Source organism: Peromyscus leucopus, chromosome 20 (genome assembly GCF_004664715.2).
Source record: "Peromyscus leucopus breed LL Stock chromosome 20, UCI_PerLeu_2.1, whole genome shotgun sequence".
Classification (NCBI taxonomy): domain Eukaryota; kingdom Metazoa; phylum Chordata; class Mammalia; order Rodentia; family Cricetidae; genus Peromyscus; species Peromyscus leucopus.
The window spans coordinates 49,753,463-49,770,518 of record NC_051080.1 but is presented as its reverse complement, the minus strand read 5'-3'; the positions used below and the strand labels follow the sequence as shown (position 1 = coordinate 49,770,518).

The following is a 17,056-nucleotide window of genomic DNA, read 5'->3' as shown; positions in this document are numbered from 1 at the left end:
TAGACTTCTTGGAGCAAGTTATTTGGAGGTAACTAGGAGGAGAAGCCAGTGTTTTGCCTTGTCTCTGGAAGCAGGGCTAATGGCTCTCTGTGTTCTCTAGGGTGGCAGAGATTAAGAATTAATAAGTCCACATTCCAGGAAGTTTTCTCTTGAAGGTTCATCTGAATTGAAGTGACCCTCTGCCTCAGCTTTCATGGCCCTTGCCTGAAGTCAGTTAGATGGTTGGTATACCATCTGGGCTGATATCGGTTGACCAAATGAAGAGAAAAAGCAAGAGACAGTCAACAGTTGCTAGTCTCAGCTTCCAGTTGCTTACTGACTGAATGCTGGCTGGTGACAGACAGACATGCACCTGCTCATGTTCCTATTCTTCCCTTTAGCTGACAAAGATTTGGTTGTACAGATAAGGTTAAATGAAAAGAATGAATAATGACTCTTTCCCAAGACTTTCTAGATTTATTGCTGATATCTGCATGAGTGAAGTCTTTGAACTGGCATACCAGGCTCTTAAACTTTACCTCTGTTAAGCTGTTCTGCAGGTTTTATTATTTTAAGTGTTATCTCTTTGAGGCAGTCTTCCTGAGTCTGTTTGGCAGATGGAGTCCATTCTCCTTGAAAGCTCCCAATGCACTTGACATATGTCTTTAAGATAACAATTATCTGCATTCTCTCTTTTTGATACTCTGTTTACACCAGTAATACTATAGCCCTAGAGGCTGTTGCCAGCCATTTTGTGACCAGGTAGAGAACCAACAAAAGTGATTCATGAGAAAGATAAAGAAACACATTTCTGGTCACACTGTTGGAAACCTGATCATGTCTTACGTAAAGTTATCTTTTTGCTTACGCCAGTGGGAGCTGAGTTTTCTGCTGTCATGAAAGAAACTGTTACATATGTAACTATCATGAAAGATCTCCTGCTATAACAGATCTTTCTGCTCTCATGCTGTGATCTCATTAAGAACAAGTTTTATAGTCCTTAGTTCTGTATCTTTATTGCCTAGACAAAATTTTACACGTAGGAAGTGTTCAATCAATATGTGTTAAATTTATTAATTAATAAAAGACACAAAGAGAATAATTATAAAACCTTAGGCTAATTGTTTATTATTATTTAAAACTGCACTAATTTTTCACTGATGATAATCAGGAGAAGAAAAGGGATCAGTGAGAGAAAAGAGTGAAATTGCAGTTTGGTAGATTGGCTAACCAATAAATAAACAGGTGAATAAGAGCTGGGGTAGCAGCTGACAGATAAATAGGAATAAGAAGCATAAAATCCAGAGGCAAGAAAATATGAAGTTAAAAAATGCTTTTACATCATAGTCGTCTCTGTGGTACTTTGAAGCTGTGACAGATAGTGTGTAAAGGTAAAGATACAAGAATGAAATCCTAGTGCATGTCCAAATGTGTGTGTGTGACAAGCAAATGACCAATAAGGAAGAAGTAGGAAATGAACGTAGAGGAAGAGAAAGGGGGCTGGAAGTGTTCAATGTGAAAAGTGAAGAAAAGAGAAGCAATGATGAGTTCTGACCTATAAGAGAATGGCAAAAAGGAGACAGGTTATATTGCTTTGACCCTCACAGGAAGCCAAGTGGTTGTGTAGGTTGTATATAAAGAGTGACAGAAGACTGGAGTGAAGTGGTCTTGAAAAAAGGTTTGAAATTTGAGATACACTGTGCAGAAAATGAGATCTAAAACTCTAGAAATCACAGTATTTCTTATTAAGAAATGGGCATGAGTGACAGTGGACAGAGGTCACCACAAATGCCAAATGCCATCTGAGATGAGCCCTTCTTCAATGCCTGATTCACAATCATGGATAGGTAGAAAGAGAAGGGATGTTGGGAAAGGGCAGATTAGAACAGTGGAGTTCAAGATTCTCAGTTAGAGGAAAGATATACCCATTGGAAACTAAAGAATAGGAGAGGAAAAGATAATAGCATGCAATCAAAGAAGTAACCTCAAGTTTAAAGGTCAATGTTTAAAGTCATGCTGTTTTTACAATAAGTTTAAAGTCTTTAAAAGATAGACAAAGACATTGAGCCAGTTTCTAAATCATTCTGCATCTCTGGATACCTGATGTCTCCTATAGCCTCTTCTAGTTAATTCTTCTTTGTCCCGTTGTTATTTACCACACACACCCCTAAGATCTACTGGTCTAATTAAATCTCCTCTTTGAACAGTTTATCACTGATTTTTGATGCTTATGGAGTTCAGCAAACTCATCTTCTTTTATTGTCTCTCTGTGCTTTAAAATGTTCACCATTTATTCACTTTCACAATATCCAGACAGGACACTAAATTTCAGAACACTTTAGTACTTAATGGTGAAATTATTCAAACATCAACAACCTACTTATTGTCTATGCATCACAATATTATCATTTAATATTCAATAATCTTTGAATCTTTACTACTAGATAAAGCTTATGGAATATCATGAGATTACTTCCTTCTTTTTGACTCAAAGCAATGATATATCCCAACTGTGTCAGTGAATGAAATAAGCCAGTTAAGTTTTGTAAGAAGAAGTCAAATCAATAAAATCTTACAAATGACTAGATGGCTTTAGCTTCCCTCAATTTAGTAAGCTACAGGCTTTGAACTTGAGGAGAGAAAGAGCACAGCAGCTCCACCCACTGTGTACTTCTATGTTCTAGTGGTGTTCATTTCAGAAAAGTGAATGGAAATTTAACGTTGCTATTGCCAGTGTTTTTACCATTATTATATCAGTGGTAGTAACTACTGTTTCTGTAGTATTACCACACTCTCCTCTGCTTTGTGTGTGATCTACGTGCCAACATCAGAAATACTTATGACTTCTTCAGAATAGAGACTAATTTTAACAAACACCCTGGAAGTCAAACTACCTCTATAGATGGACTCTTCTTTAAACCACAATATAAAACAACAAAACCAGAGATAAGCTGTGAATGAATCTTTTAAATTAAATTCATTTTTGAAAGTTTTAACACTCTAAAATGTGCCTAAATCAATGTTTTAAAAATAAAATTTTGTATTTAACAATTTAGAAGAAGCAGCCTAGTCCTTAGGGAAAAGATGTAGAGAGGATCTGTCATTTTCAAAAATGCTGACTCAAATGGAGATCGAACCAAAGTTCTATGTCACACATATCACCATCACAACAAAAATCTATAGTTTAACCACAGTATATTTTCCCAGGTAGAGAATTTATATTACTAATTTAGTAAACACTGACACACATTCCACAAGGAAGATAATGGCCAACCTTTCCCTTCTTCCTGTTTCTGAAAATGTGTGTGAAAACGCTTCTCTAACCACACAGCAGCCCCTTCACCCACATCTTCCTGAAGTGGAAAGCAAAGGGCACAGGAGTTGAAGAAGGGAGGGATGGGAATGTATTCCTTGCATAACCACACACATGAGGGCAGGAAGTGGTGTGTTCAACAAGAGAAACATTTTCTTATTAGATAAATGACTTTCTTCTTCTCTCACCCTAAAAAGAAAAATGAGTTTCCCCAATGGGTTTCTACTCACCACATTTTCCTGTATTTTTTCATCCTCTTATGCCATCATAAATTTTAGCTGATATTTCTTTACATTCTTGTTTGGTGCACTTAATGGGGATATTTTTCACCTTTACACACAAGAAGGGATCAAGTATTGAGCATTTAGGAACAATTGATTTTGAAAATTAATGGCCCATTTAGTTATTCTAAGCAAAACCCAGCAAACTGTTTTATTGTTTTTAGCCAAGCGCCAATCAAAATGGCTTTTTGGTAAGCATTTACCTATATGTTTTAAATGGTTCTTTGCATACATTTAGCAAAAACACTTCTTCACTGTCATATGAGCTTTCCAGGGTGTGTACTTATTCTGTGTTGACATTGCAGCTTGTGATAGCAGTGCTTAAATGTAACTTTGCAAAACCATTAACACAGGCAATAGCCTCATGTAAAATGATGAATCATTAAACACTTTAATTTTTACATTATGGCAACCTATCTGACACAAATACTTTGCTCTCTTGAAACATAATCTAGCAGTTTTAAAGTTTAAAATATTTGCATCAACATAACTCATTCCACAAATATTAGACCCCCTACCACTTATAAAAGGCTAACTATTATTAAATTATGTTTGATTCAAGCCAGTATTTTATATCCCTTTCACACTTTTCAGATTCATTTAATAGCAGTTACTCATGGTGGTTATTTGATGTTTTTATTATGTAGGAACATTGTGAATTAAACTGACTGGAAACATATTCATTAAACAAGGACTACTATTACAAACATTCTTAATTAAATGAAACCTATTATGAAAATACCATGTATTTGTTAGAAAATGCTAGATCATTAATGTTTAATACAGCACATAGTTTTTTAGCCAAGAGCTATTAAATGGGTCAATTTGTATTTTTATTTCATTAATGATAACTTAAAAATGGGTGTAGCTCTGTGAATAAAATAAGGCTCTTCTCATTGAAGAACTCATTATTAGTTTGGGTTACAATGGAATAATGACTGGCACTGTCAGGTTACTTTTTGAAGAAAGAATTTAAGCATCAAATGTAATGTAGATATTTACAGTACTAAATATAGGCAGTAGTGTTCTGTGGGTTTAAACTGAAGAGTTCCTAGAAATTTTCTTAAAAGCCAAAGCCAAATATTTCAAGACAGCTAGACTTTGAAAATACAAAACAGTAGTCAGGCATTGGTGGTGAATGCCTTTAATCTCAGCACACAGGATGCAGAGGTAGGCAGAGCTCTGAGTTCTTAGCCAGCCTGGTCTATAGAGTGAATTCCAGGATAGCCAGGGCTACACAGTGAAACCTTGTCTTAAAAATTTTTTAAAAAAGAAAGAAAATGTATCTGCACTTTGTGTCTTATTTAGTACCCTGAAGTTAAATCATGACACAGATGACACAAAATGAGTAAATTAGTATTATTTAGAAATTAAGTTTAGAAATAAACCTAGAAATCCATCACCTCCAATTCTAGAAATCGGATAAATCCTATAAATTCAAGTAGAGCAATTCTCAACATGGCCCCAAGAGTGCAATAACAGCACAAGTGTTAGCCAGTTAACTTCTGGTTGCATTTGAGGCAACTCTACCGGAGGAAAGGGTTGTCTAGTCCTGTCAATCTGTCCAACAGCCCATGGTTGTGGAGTTCACAACCCTCATGGGTGAACCTGCTACTACTACGATGCAAAATGGACATGGTGTCACACTTCCCTCTAAATGCATTTCCCTAACTCATAGATTTGTGCAGCTGTCAGACACTATCAGGGAAGTTTCTTTGTATAGTGGCTGGTGATTAATGTAGAAACTCGTAACTGGTCAAAGTGTAGAAAACATGTTTGTGGACTCCTCAGCTGTAAATGGGAAATGTATAATCAACCCCTTTCACCAAGGCTCAGGAACCATTGCAAAAGAGACAGTGGAACATTTGTAAGTGGTAGAGGTCAGGGAAGGCTAGAGCAACACAGGTCATCTGGGCTTGGCCGAACCACTGTACGCATGAGCTCATGACAGCTTTGATTGCCTGCACAAGACCTTCATGAGATCAAGCCAGACAAGATTCTAGCATGGGGGAAGAAGGGATTCACAAGCTTAAACATGGAACCAAGAGCTAGTGATAGCTGATGACTTCTGAAGGAAGGAGAGTTAGTTTTCATTAAGGGTATGGAGGTCACCTATGCTCACTGGGTGGCCCCACATGGAACAGTATATAGGCATAAAGTATTAGTCTGTGTGAGTCATTTGAAAAAGGAGGACATAAAGTTGGGAGGGGTGGGGTTAGGGTAATAACCAAAATGCACTATATGAATGTAGGAAGCTCTCAAAGAATTAATAAAAATGTTGTATTTTTAAATATTTTCACATTATTTTGGAACTCACTGCAAAGGCCAGACTAGGCTGGGCTTGAACTCACAGAGATCCTCCTGCCTTTGCCTCCAGAGAGCTGGGATTAAAGGTGTGCACCATTACCTCTAGGCACAGAAGGTATTTTCATTTGACTTTTTTTATGTTGTTGCTGCTTTTTGATATTTTTACATTTTTAAACCCTGGGATTTGAAATATAACTCAATGGTAAAGCATGTACCTAACATGAAATTTCCAACAGTGCAATAAATAAATAAACTTTTCTCTGAAATGTAGATAGGAATGTTTTATAAATTTGACAGGAAACACTGCCATAAATTGTTAACAATAGGAAGCATCACATGATTATGTAATTCGCCCATCAAGATGAAGTTTTTGAGGCTATAGAAAATCCAAAGTAAATAAACTGATGTAAGATTAATATGTAATTGAAAATTGATCCACAGCTTTTTCGTTTTCTTTTCAACTTACCAGTTACTTAGTAGGTGGTATGTTTTATTTTTCAGTGTGTGCAACACAGATTATGTGAAGCCAGCAAAGACCTGCTGTTTGTAGTCCATATGGTGGTAATGATCCTGATATTTTTAGTTCTTATAGTATAATATCTCTCTTTTATTTTGCAGTTTTGCTAAAGGGAGGAAAAAGGGAAGAAGAGAAACCATTTCGAGACTGTGCAGATGTATATCAAGCTGGTTTTAATAAGAGTGGAATCTACACTATTTATTTTAATAATATGCCAGAACCCAAAAAGGTAAAATCAGAAGTGCTTGTTTATGCAGTATAATTACAATCAAATAAAATTTTAAGTTTATTAAACACAATACATGTTGATGCACACCTATGCATGTATACACACATGCACATGTACACACACACACCTCAGCTGCTCTTTTCTGTTCTCTGAGAGAGGCTGTGTTTCTCTGGTCCACAGGGGATGAAAACCCTGTTTTGCAGATGTCCTCTCACCCTTGTTAATGATCTGATCTTTAATTACATAAATTTTATTTTCTTCCATTTCTTGGATATCATAGTGTTAAAAAATGTTGGCTTCCACAAATTATATGCTGCTGCCACATTTACCTTTAGTGCATGGGGGAAGCATTAAAAATAATCTTCTAAAGTCCCAAGATGTCAGGGAGCACATGCCTTCCAATGTAAGAGTGGGGCCAATCCAGCTATTTGCAGAATTACTGATCCTGTTGAAGTGGGAGAAACATATACTATCTGAACACACAATAGTGAAAGGATGTGCCCCTCATACTTACTCAAGTGTAAATTGGAAGAACAGACTCATCTTTATGTTGATCAGTGTCCAAGGTAAATGTGGAAGCAATGAAGCAACATCTTGCTATCCTTTCTCTTTTAGAGACCTCCCTGTATTTGTTCATTAAATCATCCTTTTATGCCTTCGCTCAGTACAATTAATTAGATGCCATTCATTTGCCAGTCGCTGTCTAAGAACACAAATACAAAACAAGCATTTCTGTGTGTAATAGAGAAGACAGGCATTTGCCAAAAGACAGGGTAATCAAGTACTATAGAAGTGTAGTGCTAGCGATGTCTCTAGGAAGGTTATGTTGGGACCTTTAGACCAGGCAGCCAAAGACAGTGGGATCAGAGGCAAGAAAGCTACTTGCTCTTTAACATGGAAGGGCTTGTCTGGATTTACAAGGTCCCAAGACAGAAGCCTGTTCTTCTGAGATAAAACACTTTCCATGGCCCTTTCCCACACCTGTGTATGCATCATCATTTTCTTGAATCCTGTGAGAATGCTCATGAAAGACCTTCCTGAATTGCCCCCATAAGTGTTGCATGACATTTCTATTACTAAAGTTCTACATGGTAAAACTGTGACTTTTTGTTTCTGATTTCCCAGGGCCAAGCATGTTTTCTGCACATAGTTAAGTCCTTAATAAATGAACACTAAAATAAAAAAAAAAATGAAAAGGATGCACTGATAACGAAAGCATCAGAACATCTACCTAGCATCCACTAAGCCTAGTGTTTTGGGTTTTTTTTGTTTTTTTTTTTTTTTTTTTTTTCTGATTTTGTGCATTTTGGTAAGCAAGGGAAGAGAATCTTGGAGACCAGTGTGCCAGAAATCACACAATTACCAAGGTCAGGTGTCTGGCCGAGAATCCAGGCCCAGTCAAAGGCTGTATTTCTTTCTGCCCCTGTGTCTGGATCCTGATTTGAATAAGGGCTGCTGGGTGAAGTTGTCTCACTATTTTTCTCTTTTCTTGAAACAACATTTTCTTCTTTTAAAGAAGCCTTCAGTTTTGCTCCACAAATGGGAGTGGGGAAGGCGGGAAAGGAAGCACAGGAAGGGGTGAAGGGGACATGCTCAGTGCTCTGCTCTTCCATCTCAGCCACTCACAAAGGCACTGTGACGTCATCGGCTTTTCCTGTGGAGTTTGGGCATTAGTCTTTGGATCAAGAAACCTATGGCTTAAAATAAAATAAAACAAAGAAACACACAAAACTATGAATATACAAGGATGAGGCGATCAGAATAGAACTCTATATGACACACTGACTTTTCCTTTTCAACAGCTCAAGGAGTTGTGTGCTTCTAGAATTTCAGAAAGGCAGCTTGCCCAAATTATGCATGTGATAACTATTGAACATTGGCTTTGAAAACAAACATCTGTTTCCAGACTTATCAGAGTTCGAAGAAGATAATTATTTACATGGGTCATAATTGGAGTTTCACCGACCAAATTTTTTTTAATATGAACTTATTGTCCCATGAAGAAGACATATGTGTGACCTGAGTGAGCAAGTTATTAAAATCAACTTCCCTCTCCCTATCTTATATAGCCTCACTTTCTTTCCTTTTGATCCAAATCATTGACATTCTCCTAACAATAATAAAAGGCATTGAGAAAATGTATTTCTAGGCCCTGCTAACCAGACTAGGGTATCATCAACAAACAGTTGATACTACCCTGAAGATGGCTAATCAAAGCCCATTTTTTTCTTTTTGTGATGTTCTCACAAGTTCATCAGAAGTTAAGGAAACTCAGGTCTATAAAAGCTAACAGCATTAAAATTGAGTTAAGTGTGTATGATATGGAATATGAAGCAATCAATAAAAGTGCAGTGTTTAAGGCAACCAAGAAAAGCAATTGATAGCAAATGCTCATACTTTAGGAAGTGTGGGGACTGCAGTATACCAGAACTCCAGAACTATTTATTTCTGTATTTTTCCTTTTTTTTTTTGTTTTTTTTTTTTTGTTTTTGTTTTTTGTTTTGCAAAACAGGGTTTCTCTGTGTAGCTTTGCACCTGTCCTGGAACTCACTCTGTACACCAGGCTGGCCTCGAACTCACAGAGATCCACCTGCCTCTGCCTCCTGAGTGCTGAGATTAAAGGCGTGCGCCACCACCGCCCGGCAACATACATATTTTTCATACACGATATTTTGATCATGGTTCCCTCCTTCACTTTGTCAGATCCTCCCCATGGCCCTACCTATGCAACTCAATGCCTTCTGCCCTTCTTTCTTTAGAAAACAAGAAAACAAACCATAATAACAATTAAAAACAAAGATAAAACACAAGATACACACCGTACGCGTGCAAACACTCTTGCGCGCGCATGCGCACACACACACACACACACACACACACACACAAAACCAAAACATAAAAGCAAAAATCAGAAGCCATAATACACAAGCAAAGGACCAGTACTACAAAAATACCCAGACATAGTGATGTGGGACAAAACATCTATAAAAATGACACAGCAGGTCTTTTGTGTTGGCATTCTACTTTTGGGAATAGGGCCTGTCCTTAAGCCTGGTTAATCTACCCTGTGAAGTTGCATTGGAGAATTTTTCCTTTGCTAGTAAATGCCAATTAGAGACAACATCTTTGTTAGGGATGGGAGCATCTGTCCATATCCCCCTCTCAGCGAGAGGATTTGAACCTTTGCAGGTCCTGTGCATGCTGCCAGTCTATTTTGACTGGCATTGCTCTATGTCAAAAAAAGAAATGTTCGCTAAAGTTTGAAATGTGTTGTTTTTCAAATGCCATGTGGAAGGCAAAAGTGTTAGCTTAGGATGATTTGTCAAGCAAATAGAAAATGAGAATTCTATCTTTTCTATCTTTCCTTGTTTCATAGTGTCCACGGTCTGCGGTTGTTTCCCTCTGCATTCCCTTCAAGGCATAGTAGAAGGAAACAGAGTTTCTCTTTCCATTTCACAAGTGTTTAAAGCCAAGTGCCCTGTAGTCAGTTTGCTTCATCCAAAAACAAACCATTAAATCAGAAGTCTTATTCTAAAATATTAAAAATTGTTTCTGAACTCAAAACTCCTATAATTCTTGAAAAGGGACTGTAACAAATGTGTTAAGCCTTTTCCATTTAAGGTTATGGAAAAATAATTAACATCCAGAAGGTTAATCATTCCAATTTGTATAAAGCATAGGAGCGTAAAAAGTATGTGAATCAAATTCCCCCTTTTTGTCTGAGTTTAAATCTCCGTATTAAGTTAAAAGGTGTTTAATGCTTGAAAGCTTTGACCTTGCCTGGGGAAGAAGCCAGTTCAGTCTTTTCTTGGACAGAGCTAAGCCACAGCCATCGAATCAATAGATGTAACAGACACAGTAAATGGAGCAGGCCCCATCCACAGGAAGGGCATGCCAGATAACACAGACCACACAAGACCAGCCAGTGAACTCTTCGGGTCTCTCGTGTTCAAATCCTTCTGTAACTGATCATTTGTTCAGGGGCTGTCCTTAATATTTTAGGAATAGGCTTTTTCTTTTTCTTCTGACTGTAGATAAAAATTGATTTTTCTTTAATTTTTTTCAATATTGAATCCAAATTCTTAAATAGATATAAAATACAAATTAACATGATCAATCTCCATGATGCCAGTATTAATAAACAGAGGCCAGGAATCATATTCATAAGGCAAACTTGTTGAACACTTGCATATTTTTGTTTTGAATATCCTGTACTATTTTATAATAAATTATAAATGTAAATCATGTACAATGTCACATATAACAATACTTTAATGCACAAATATTATGCTAAATACTTAGAATAAGTAATGCCTAGTATAAACCTGCATGTATTATTATAAAGTACATCTGAGATCTAAGAGCAGTGGTTAGTTCTTATGCCAAACACTGCTGAAGTACTCTATGTACACTTAACCTTACACACACACACACACACACACACACACACACACACACACACACTCGGAAAGAATGAAGGAAAAAGAAAAAATGAGAGAAAGCAGAGTTGAAACTTGAATCTATCCCTCAAGTCAGCTGTGCTCTATTGTCCTCACATCCCTGCAGTGGCATCTGCTACCACTGTCACTCTTGTGTGTCCACAGGAATCAGACCCTTTTAAATCCCTTAACTTATTTCTCTGCCTCTCAACCTGGTGACTACTCCCTCGGTCTTTCTCCGGGTCTTCCCCTAAAACGCATTCTCAGCACTTAATATATCAAGTTGTTGGATGCCTCCTTTTAAAAGGAAAGCTGTGTTTGGGGAAAAAACTGTGAGTGATGTAAAACAAGTGCATACAATTGCATTAACAAGTTAACTGTCTTTAAAAACTCATAGCACAGTTTTCTCTACACTTTGTAAATTTATCAGTGTGGTAAGTCTTTTTCTGAGTATGTAGGTAGGCTTTATAGCTTTGGATACCAACTTGTGTTAGAGGCAAAAGTCCATTAGGAGACAAATGAGAGAGAGAGAGAGAGAGAGAGAGAGAGAGAGAGAGAGAGAGAGAGAGAGAGAGAGAGAGAGAGAGAGAGAGAGAGAATGAAAGGAGAGGGGGAAGGAAGAAAGAGAAGAATGGAGAGATAGATAGATAGATAGATAGATAGATAGATAGATAGATAGATAGATAGATAGATAGATAGATAGATAGATATAGATAGATTCATTCTTTGGATTATTCAGAAAACCAGTGTCATTAGTTTCTCCTAGCAGAATATTCCTTGATAGTTCACTAGCATTACTTGCAAACGTTAGCTGCCTCAGGTGCTTCTTTGAAATTTCCACCTGTGCTCCGTTTAAGCTCTTTTATCTGATTTTAGTCTCATGAAGACTCTGAAATCTCTTTGGCCAAGGTCACTAATGTTCCCTTCATTTCAAGTTTGTACATATTTTAAAATATTCACTTAACTTCACCTCTCTCAAATAGTTGTTTAATTTATTTTCCTTCCCAACCCCACATATTCTTGAGATTTCTTTAATCACATTTTCTTATCTTATGACTACAATGAATATTCATTTAATATCTACAGTTAATATCAGTTACCCACTGCTTAAGAGACAACAACAAATAAAACCAAACATGGACCCACTTACAAGTTACTGATGTATATTATCTATACCAATTGTTTACTAAAACCTACACTTGGACCACCTGCCCCATCTATAAACACTTTTTCTTTATTTATTTAAATACTAGATTGATCTTTAATGATATCAGCTTTTGCTTTCAGTTATATTACTACCAATAATTTTGACTTAGGCATATCAAGGGCTCAAACCCTCAATCTAATTAAAATTCAGCTCAAATCCTAGATTCATTATAGTTGCTAAGTATAATCATTGGTAGACTACTTAAATATTTTAAACCCCAGTGTTGCATTTGTAGGGTGAATATAATAATCGTACTTTCACAAGCTGTTCTGAGATTAAGTTAGAAAATGCATATTAAGTTTTCAAATGACCTGACAGATCATTTTTAGTGACTCTTCCCTATTTTCCCATTTTCTTGTTCATATACCCTTGGTCTGCCTCCAATAGATTATCTCATCTCTAATTACTATCTGATACTCCTTCTATTGTGTGGCCATGTAACATGCAACACAAAGTGTCCAAAATAACAATCATTTCTTTTTCTCACTTGTTAGCTCTTTGTATTAAGTCTCTACATAATGTTATTACTGCTGTAATTCTAAAGTCACTAAAGTTGGAAAATTATGGACTCTACTACCTTCTTACCTCTATGAGAACAGTCAGTATTGAAATGTCAAGGTATTTTGAGGACACAATCCATGTTATATTCTTCATAATTTCCTCAATCATAATATAGACTCAATGCCCAAGAATGCTTATTGAGTAAAAAAAATAAGTGGATGAATATATTAGAATTAAGGGGGATAACTGAATATTTTTTAATTAAAAGCAGACATGTTAGGAGTCATGTTAAGGACACAAAGCAGATGGAGAAATGCAGAAGATTAGCATAAGAGTAATCTTGGGAAGAGAAAGGGAATTTAAAATTCATGAATTTCAAGATGAGTCAATTACTAGGGATAATAAGGACATAAGGGTAAGTGTGAAACTGGAGGTAGAACCCTCAGGGGACCAGTTGTCCTAATTCATATGCATACACAGGCATGTGTGTCTTAGTTCCTTTCACTCAGAAGAAGTACATGAAACATTTCTGCTGTGAATGACAGTTCTGGTCATTGTATTCATACCCTCCAGCCATTTGTGCTCTAACATGGTGCCTCAGGGAAAACAGCCTGCCTATAGTGCCTGCTCACTGCTGTTGTCTCATTTTCACACCTTTAGCCAACCTTCAATATGCTTTATTATTCAATTGGTGGAGGAATGGTATTCCCCATGGTCCAGCTCTTGAAAAATCAAACTGCCATATTCACATGCCATGAGTCACAGGGACTGCTGTCCAAAGATAACACCATTACAGAAGTATGGAGAAAATGAATCAATTTTAAAATAAATGCTATTGTATATAGAATAATTTGAAGTAAGCATTGAATCTTCAAATAACCATTCTATATAGGAAAGAAAAGCTTGCCACTGTCAGAAGGCATACATAAGCTACATTGTTCATTACTAAAATTTACACAACCTATTCTCTATTCACACAATTTTGTCTCTAGTATAAAATTCATCAAACAAGAGTAATTATTACAGTATATATAATATAGCATGCAAGCACATGAGAGTTTGGCAATAAAATACAAAAATGTGAATCTTTTGTTCTTAATTACATTGACTTTACAATAATAGATTAAAGAATACTAAACCTTATATTTTGGCCACAAAATAGTATTTCACATTGGGAACTTCAGGATTTTTTTTTTAATGTAAACTTCCACAAGTGCCTATTTCAATCTGAAATTTAAAAAAAAATGGGGGAGTCCTAGGGGTTGGTCCCAAGGTCTTGCACATATAAGACAAGCATGCTACCACTGAGCTACATCCCAGCATCTAAAACTGTATTGTGGTCTGAAAATAACCTATTAGTTTTCTGCTGGCCAATACATTTTTAAAAATAATTAAACATTCCTGAGGGAGGTTATCAGGTGCAGCATAAATGTAAATTGTGGGAGAATTAAACAATAATATGTCTAAAATATAGTTTTTTCCCCTCTTCTTACTGGCTAGACCTGTCCATTCCATTTATATTTTGAAATGTGTCAGACATACATTTCCTTAAGATGTATGTAGTTTCCACTTCCCATTCTTTTCCTGTTTTTTTGTTCAGGTATTTTGCAATATGGATGTGAATGGGGGAGGTTGGACTGTAATCCAACACCGTGAAGATGGAAGTCTGGATTTCCAAAGGGGCTGGAAAGAATATAAAATGGTAAGATGGAAGAATTTACAGTGCTTTTTGATGTTTTATCATAAGGTTATCTTCACCCATGATATATGATAAACTCTGACCTTCTAGATGCCTTTGAGTTATTTAAAAATAACAATTCTTACATTAAAGACATTATTTTCATTAGACACAAAATGCTCATAAATCATGTTCAGTAAATTGTTTCCCTGTGTGTAATAGAAATAAAACTGCATCATTATAATTACTTGGTGATCTTTTATGCACTGTCTGCATTTGTTCCTAGTGGGAGGAACTAGAACTCCAACCCAGGCTGGGTACATGAGTAGGACAGGAAGCTGTGTAGTGTCCCAAGTCATGGAGAAAGATGGATAGAGAGGTGGCCTCTCTCACATTGTTTCAAGTTGTTGTTGACTTCTGAATAGGAGTGGCTCCATAAACCACCATGTGACTAGCCTGGGTTTCTCTTGGTGCAAGGACTCAGGATTGCCAGGTTTCCCATGTCAAAGTCAGCATTTCCCAAGTTCAGAGTGAACTTTTAGAGCTATTCTAAGGGAAGACGTTTTCATGTATGAAGTGGTTCTTATTATTTTACATTACATTTTCTGCACAATTCTTGGTTTGACTTTCTAGCAACTTTTCTCTCCAAAAGTGAAAACTAAAAGGTGATCAGAATGTCCTGTTAGTCAAAGTTCTGTCTTGACATCTTAGCAAACAATGCAAAAACTGTGGTTGGTTGATCGCAACCTACCCATTAAGTCCATGGTTAACAAGACTAAGTGAAGTGTTAAAGGAAATAGATGGAGCTCTCCTGTGCTGCCACTGTACCTATGGCATTTGGATGAGAAATTCAAAGAGCATTCTGAATGCAAGGGAGTAGTATAAAGATACACAAATGTGAAATCTTGACTTTTTAAAAACTCACAATGTAATTTAGAAAAATAGGCCAAAGCCAACAAAATAGAATTCTACAACAATAACTGTATGATTTTTATCAAGGCAAAAACCAACCAAACAAATAATGAGGGAAAATAGAAGGTAAAGGTGGCAACTTGAATGAACGGTGGAGATGTTTCATCACGAGCTCAATCTGTGTGGTCTGTTGTGAGCAAGCAAGAGTTAATGCACTCAGAGCACATCAGTCATAAGCTGTTAAGTCACAAACATGCACAGTTCAGCAGGGCCTGCCACAGCCTGGTTACATCAGGAGTATGCGCACAGAGTGCTTTGTATCCTGGAGGTTTTCAAAAGAATAGGCTAGCCCAGAGTTCGCAAGCAGCATGTTAGAATTCAGGAAAAGAATGTCTAGAGCAAGTGTCTACAATGGAGAATAAAACTAGATACACAGATTCAAATCATTCTGACTCACACTGTCACTTTAATTAATAACAGAAAATGAATGTGAAATTGCCATCATGCAGTTTTCAAAAATGATAAATTATTACCTGTGAATATCTGTTTCCTTCACATACTGGTAATGTTATGATATACTGACTTGTTAGGTATGAAATTGATTAATGCTTTTTGAGTATTTACCAAATGAATCCATTCTTAGAGAACTGATTATTCCTTAAAGGGACAAGATTGAAACTATTCATTAACCATTGACATTTATTCCTCCTCTTACTTTTAAATAAGAAAAGCTTTCATATTTTATTCAAACTCCAAAAATGTATCACCTCAATGACAATTATTCATGGTCAGAAAGTAAAATTAGTTCCAAATTTTTTAAACATTTTGGCAAAAATGAGTATGAAGATTTTCTAAGTTAAAAGAATCCATTATATGTTAAAACTTGTTAACATTCACCAAAGCACAGAGTCACAGTGTTACAGCTCTCTTAAAGCCTTTCTTTCACCTAGAAACAAAATAGCATGATTCTGTGAAGGAAGGTGTGTCTATGTGGGTCTTTATGAACCTCACCTACTGCTCCCTGCATGCATGAAATTTGCCTCAAGCTTCCTCGGCTGAGGGGGAACATGCTCGGGGAAAGTCAAACTTGTATGCATGCAGCTCTTTCTGTCTGGTTTTACTAGTCTCCACTCTTGGGACATTGGATGTAGCCATGACCTTTGATCCATCCCTTGTGGATTGCTGTCTCTCTGTCCTTTGTGTCCTACTGATTGGCATCTGTGGGCTGCCTCTTTCCTATTAAGTTTTCCAGAGTTTTGTGTTAATGTCATCAACCCAAGAAATTACAGAATCTCTTTATTTTTAAGCCCCTCCCAATATGAAGGTGTCATAAGACTTGATTCTCAGCATTGGCTTTAGGCCTGAGGAAGACTTTTGAACTCTTGTCTCTTAAGCCTTCCTTAAGAGGAAATCCAGCAAATCTGGGTTACAGACTTGTAAAGACATTTACTGCTGAGAGGGAAGTCTATGGTAGTTCTTCTAATGGGGCATTTAGGGACTATGGGGACACCACACTCACCAAAAATCCTTCTGCATATAGCCAATGAACCAGAGAGTCCCAACAACTTCTCTAAGTGGCAGCTTTATGACAGGCAGTCACTAATTCCCTGGGGAAAAACTTGGTTTGTTTTGAAGACAATTATCCCTATAAACAGAGCTTCCTATCGAAACAAACATTTCCTTGAGAGCACCT

The 17,056-nt window shown here is 36.7% G+C and overlaps 1 protein-coding gene across 2 annotated transcripts in view; it reads left to right on the top strand.

The window, feature by feature from the left end:
• Positions 1 to 17,056, top strand: part of Angpt1 (angiopoietin 1) — a 247,086-nt gene that overhangs the window by 185,808 nt on the left and 44,222 nt on the right. For both annotated transcript variants that reach the window (XM_028879305.2, XM_028879306.2), the window contains exons 5-6: positions 6,499 to 6,626; positions 14,374 to 14,475. In XM_028879305.2, the coding sequence (XP_028735138.1) occupies positions 6,499 to 6,626; positions 14,374 to 14,475 (230 nt within the window). The remainder of the gene's footprint in view (positions 1 to 6,498; positions 6,627 to 14,373; positions 14,476 to 17,056) is intronic.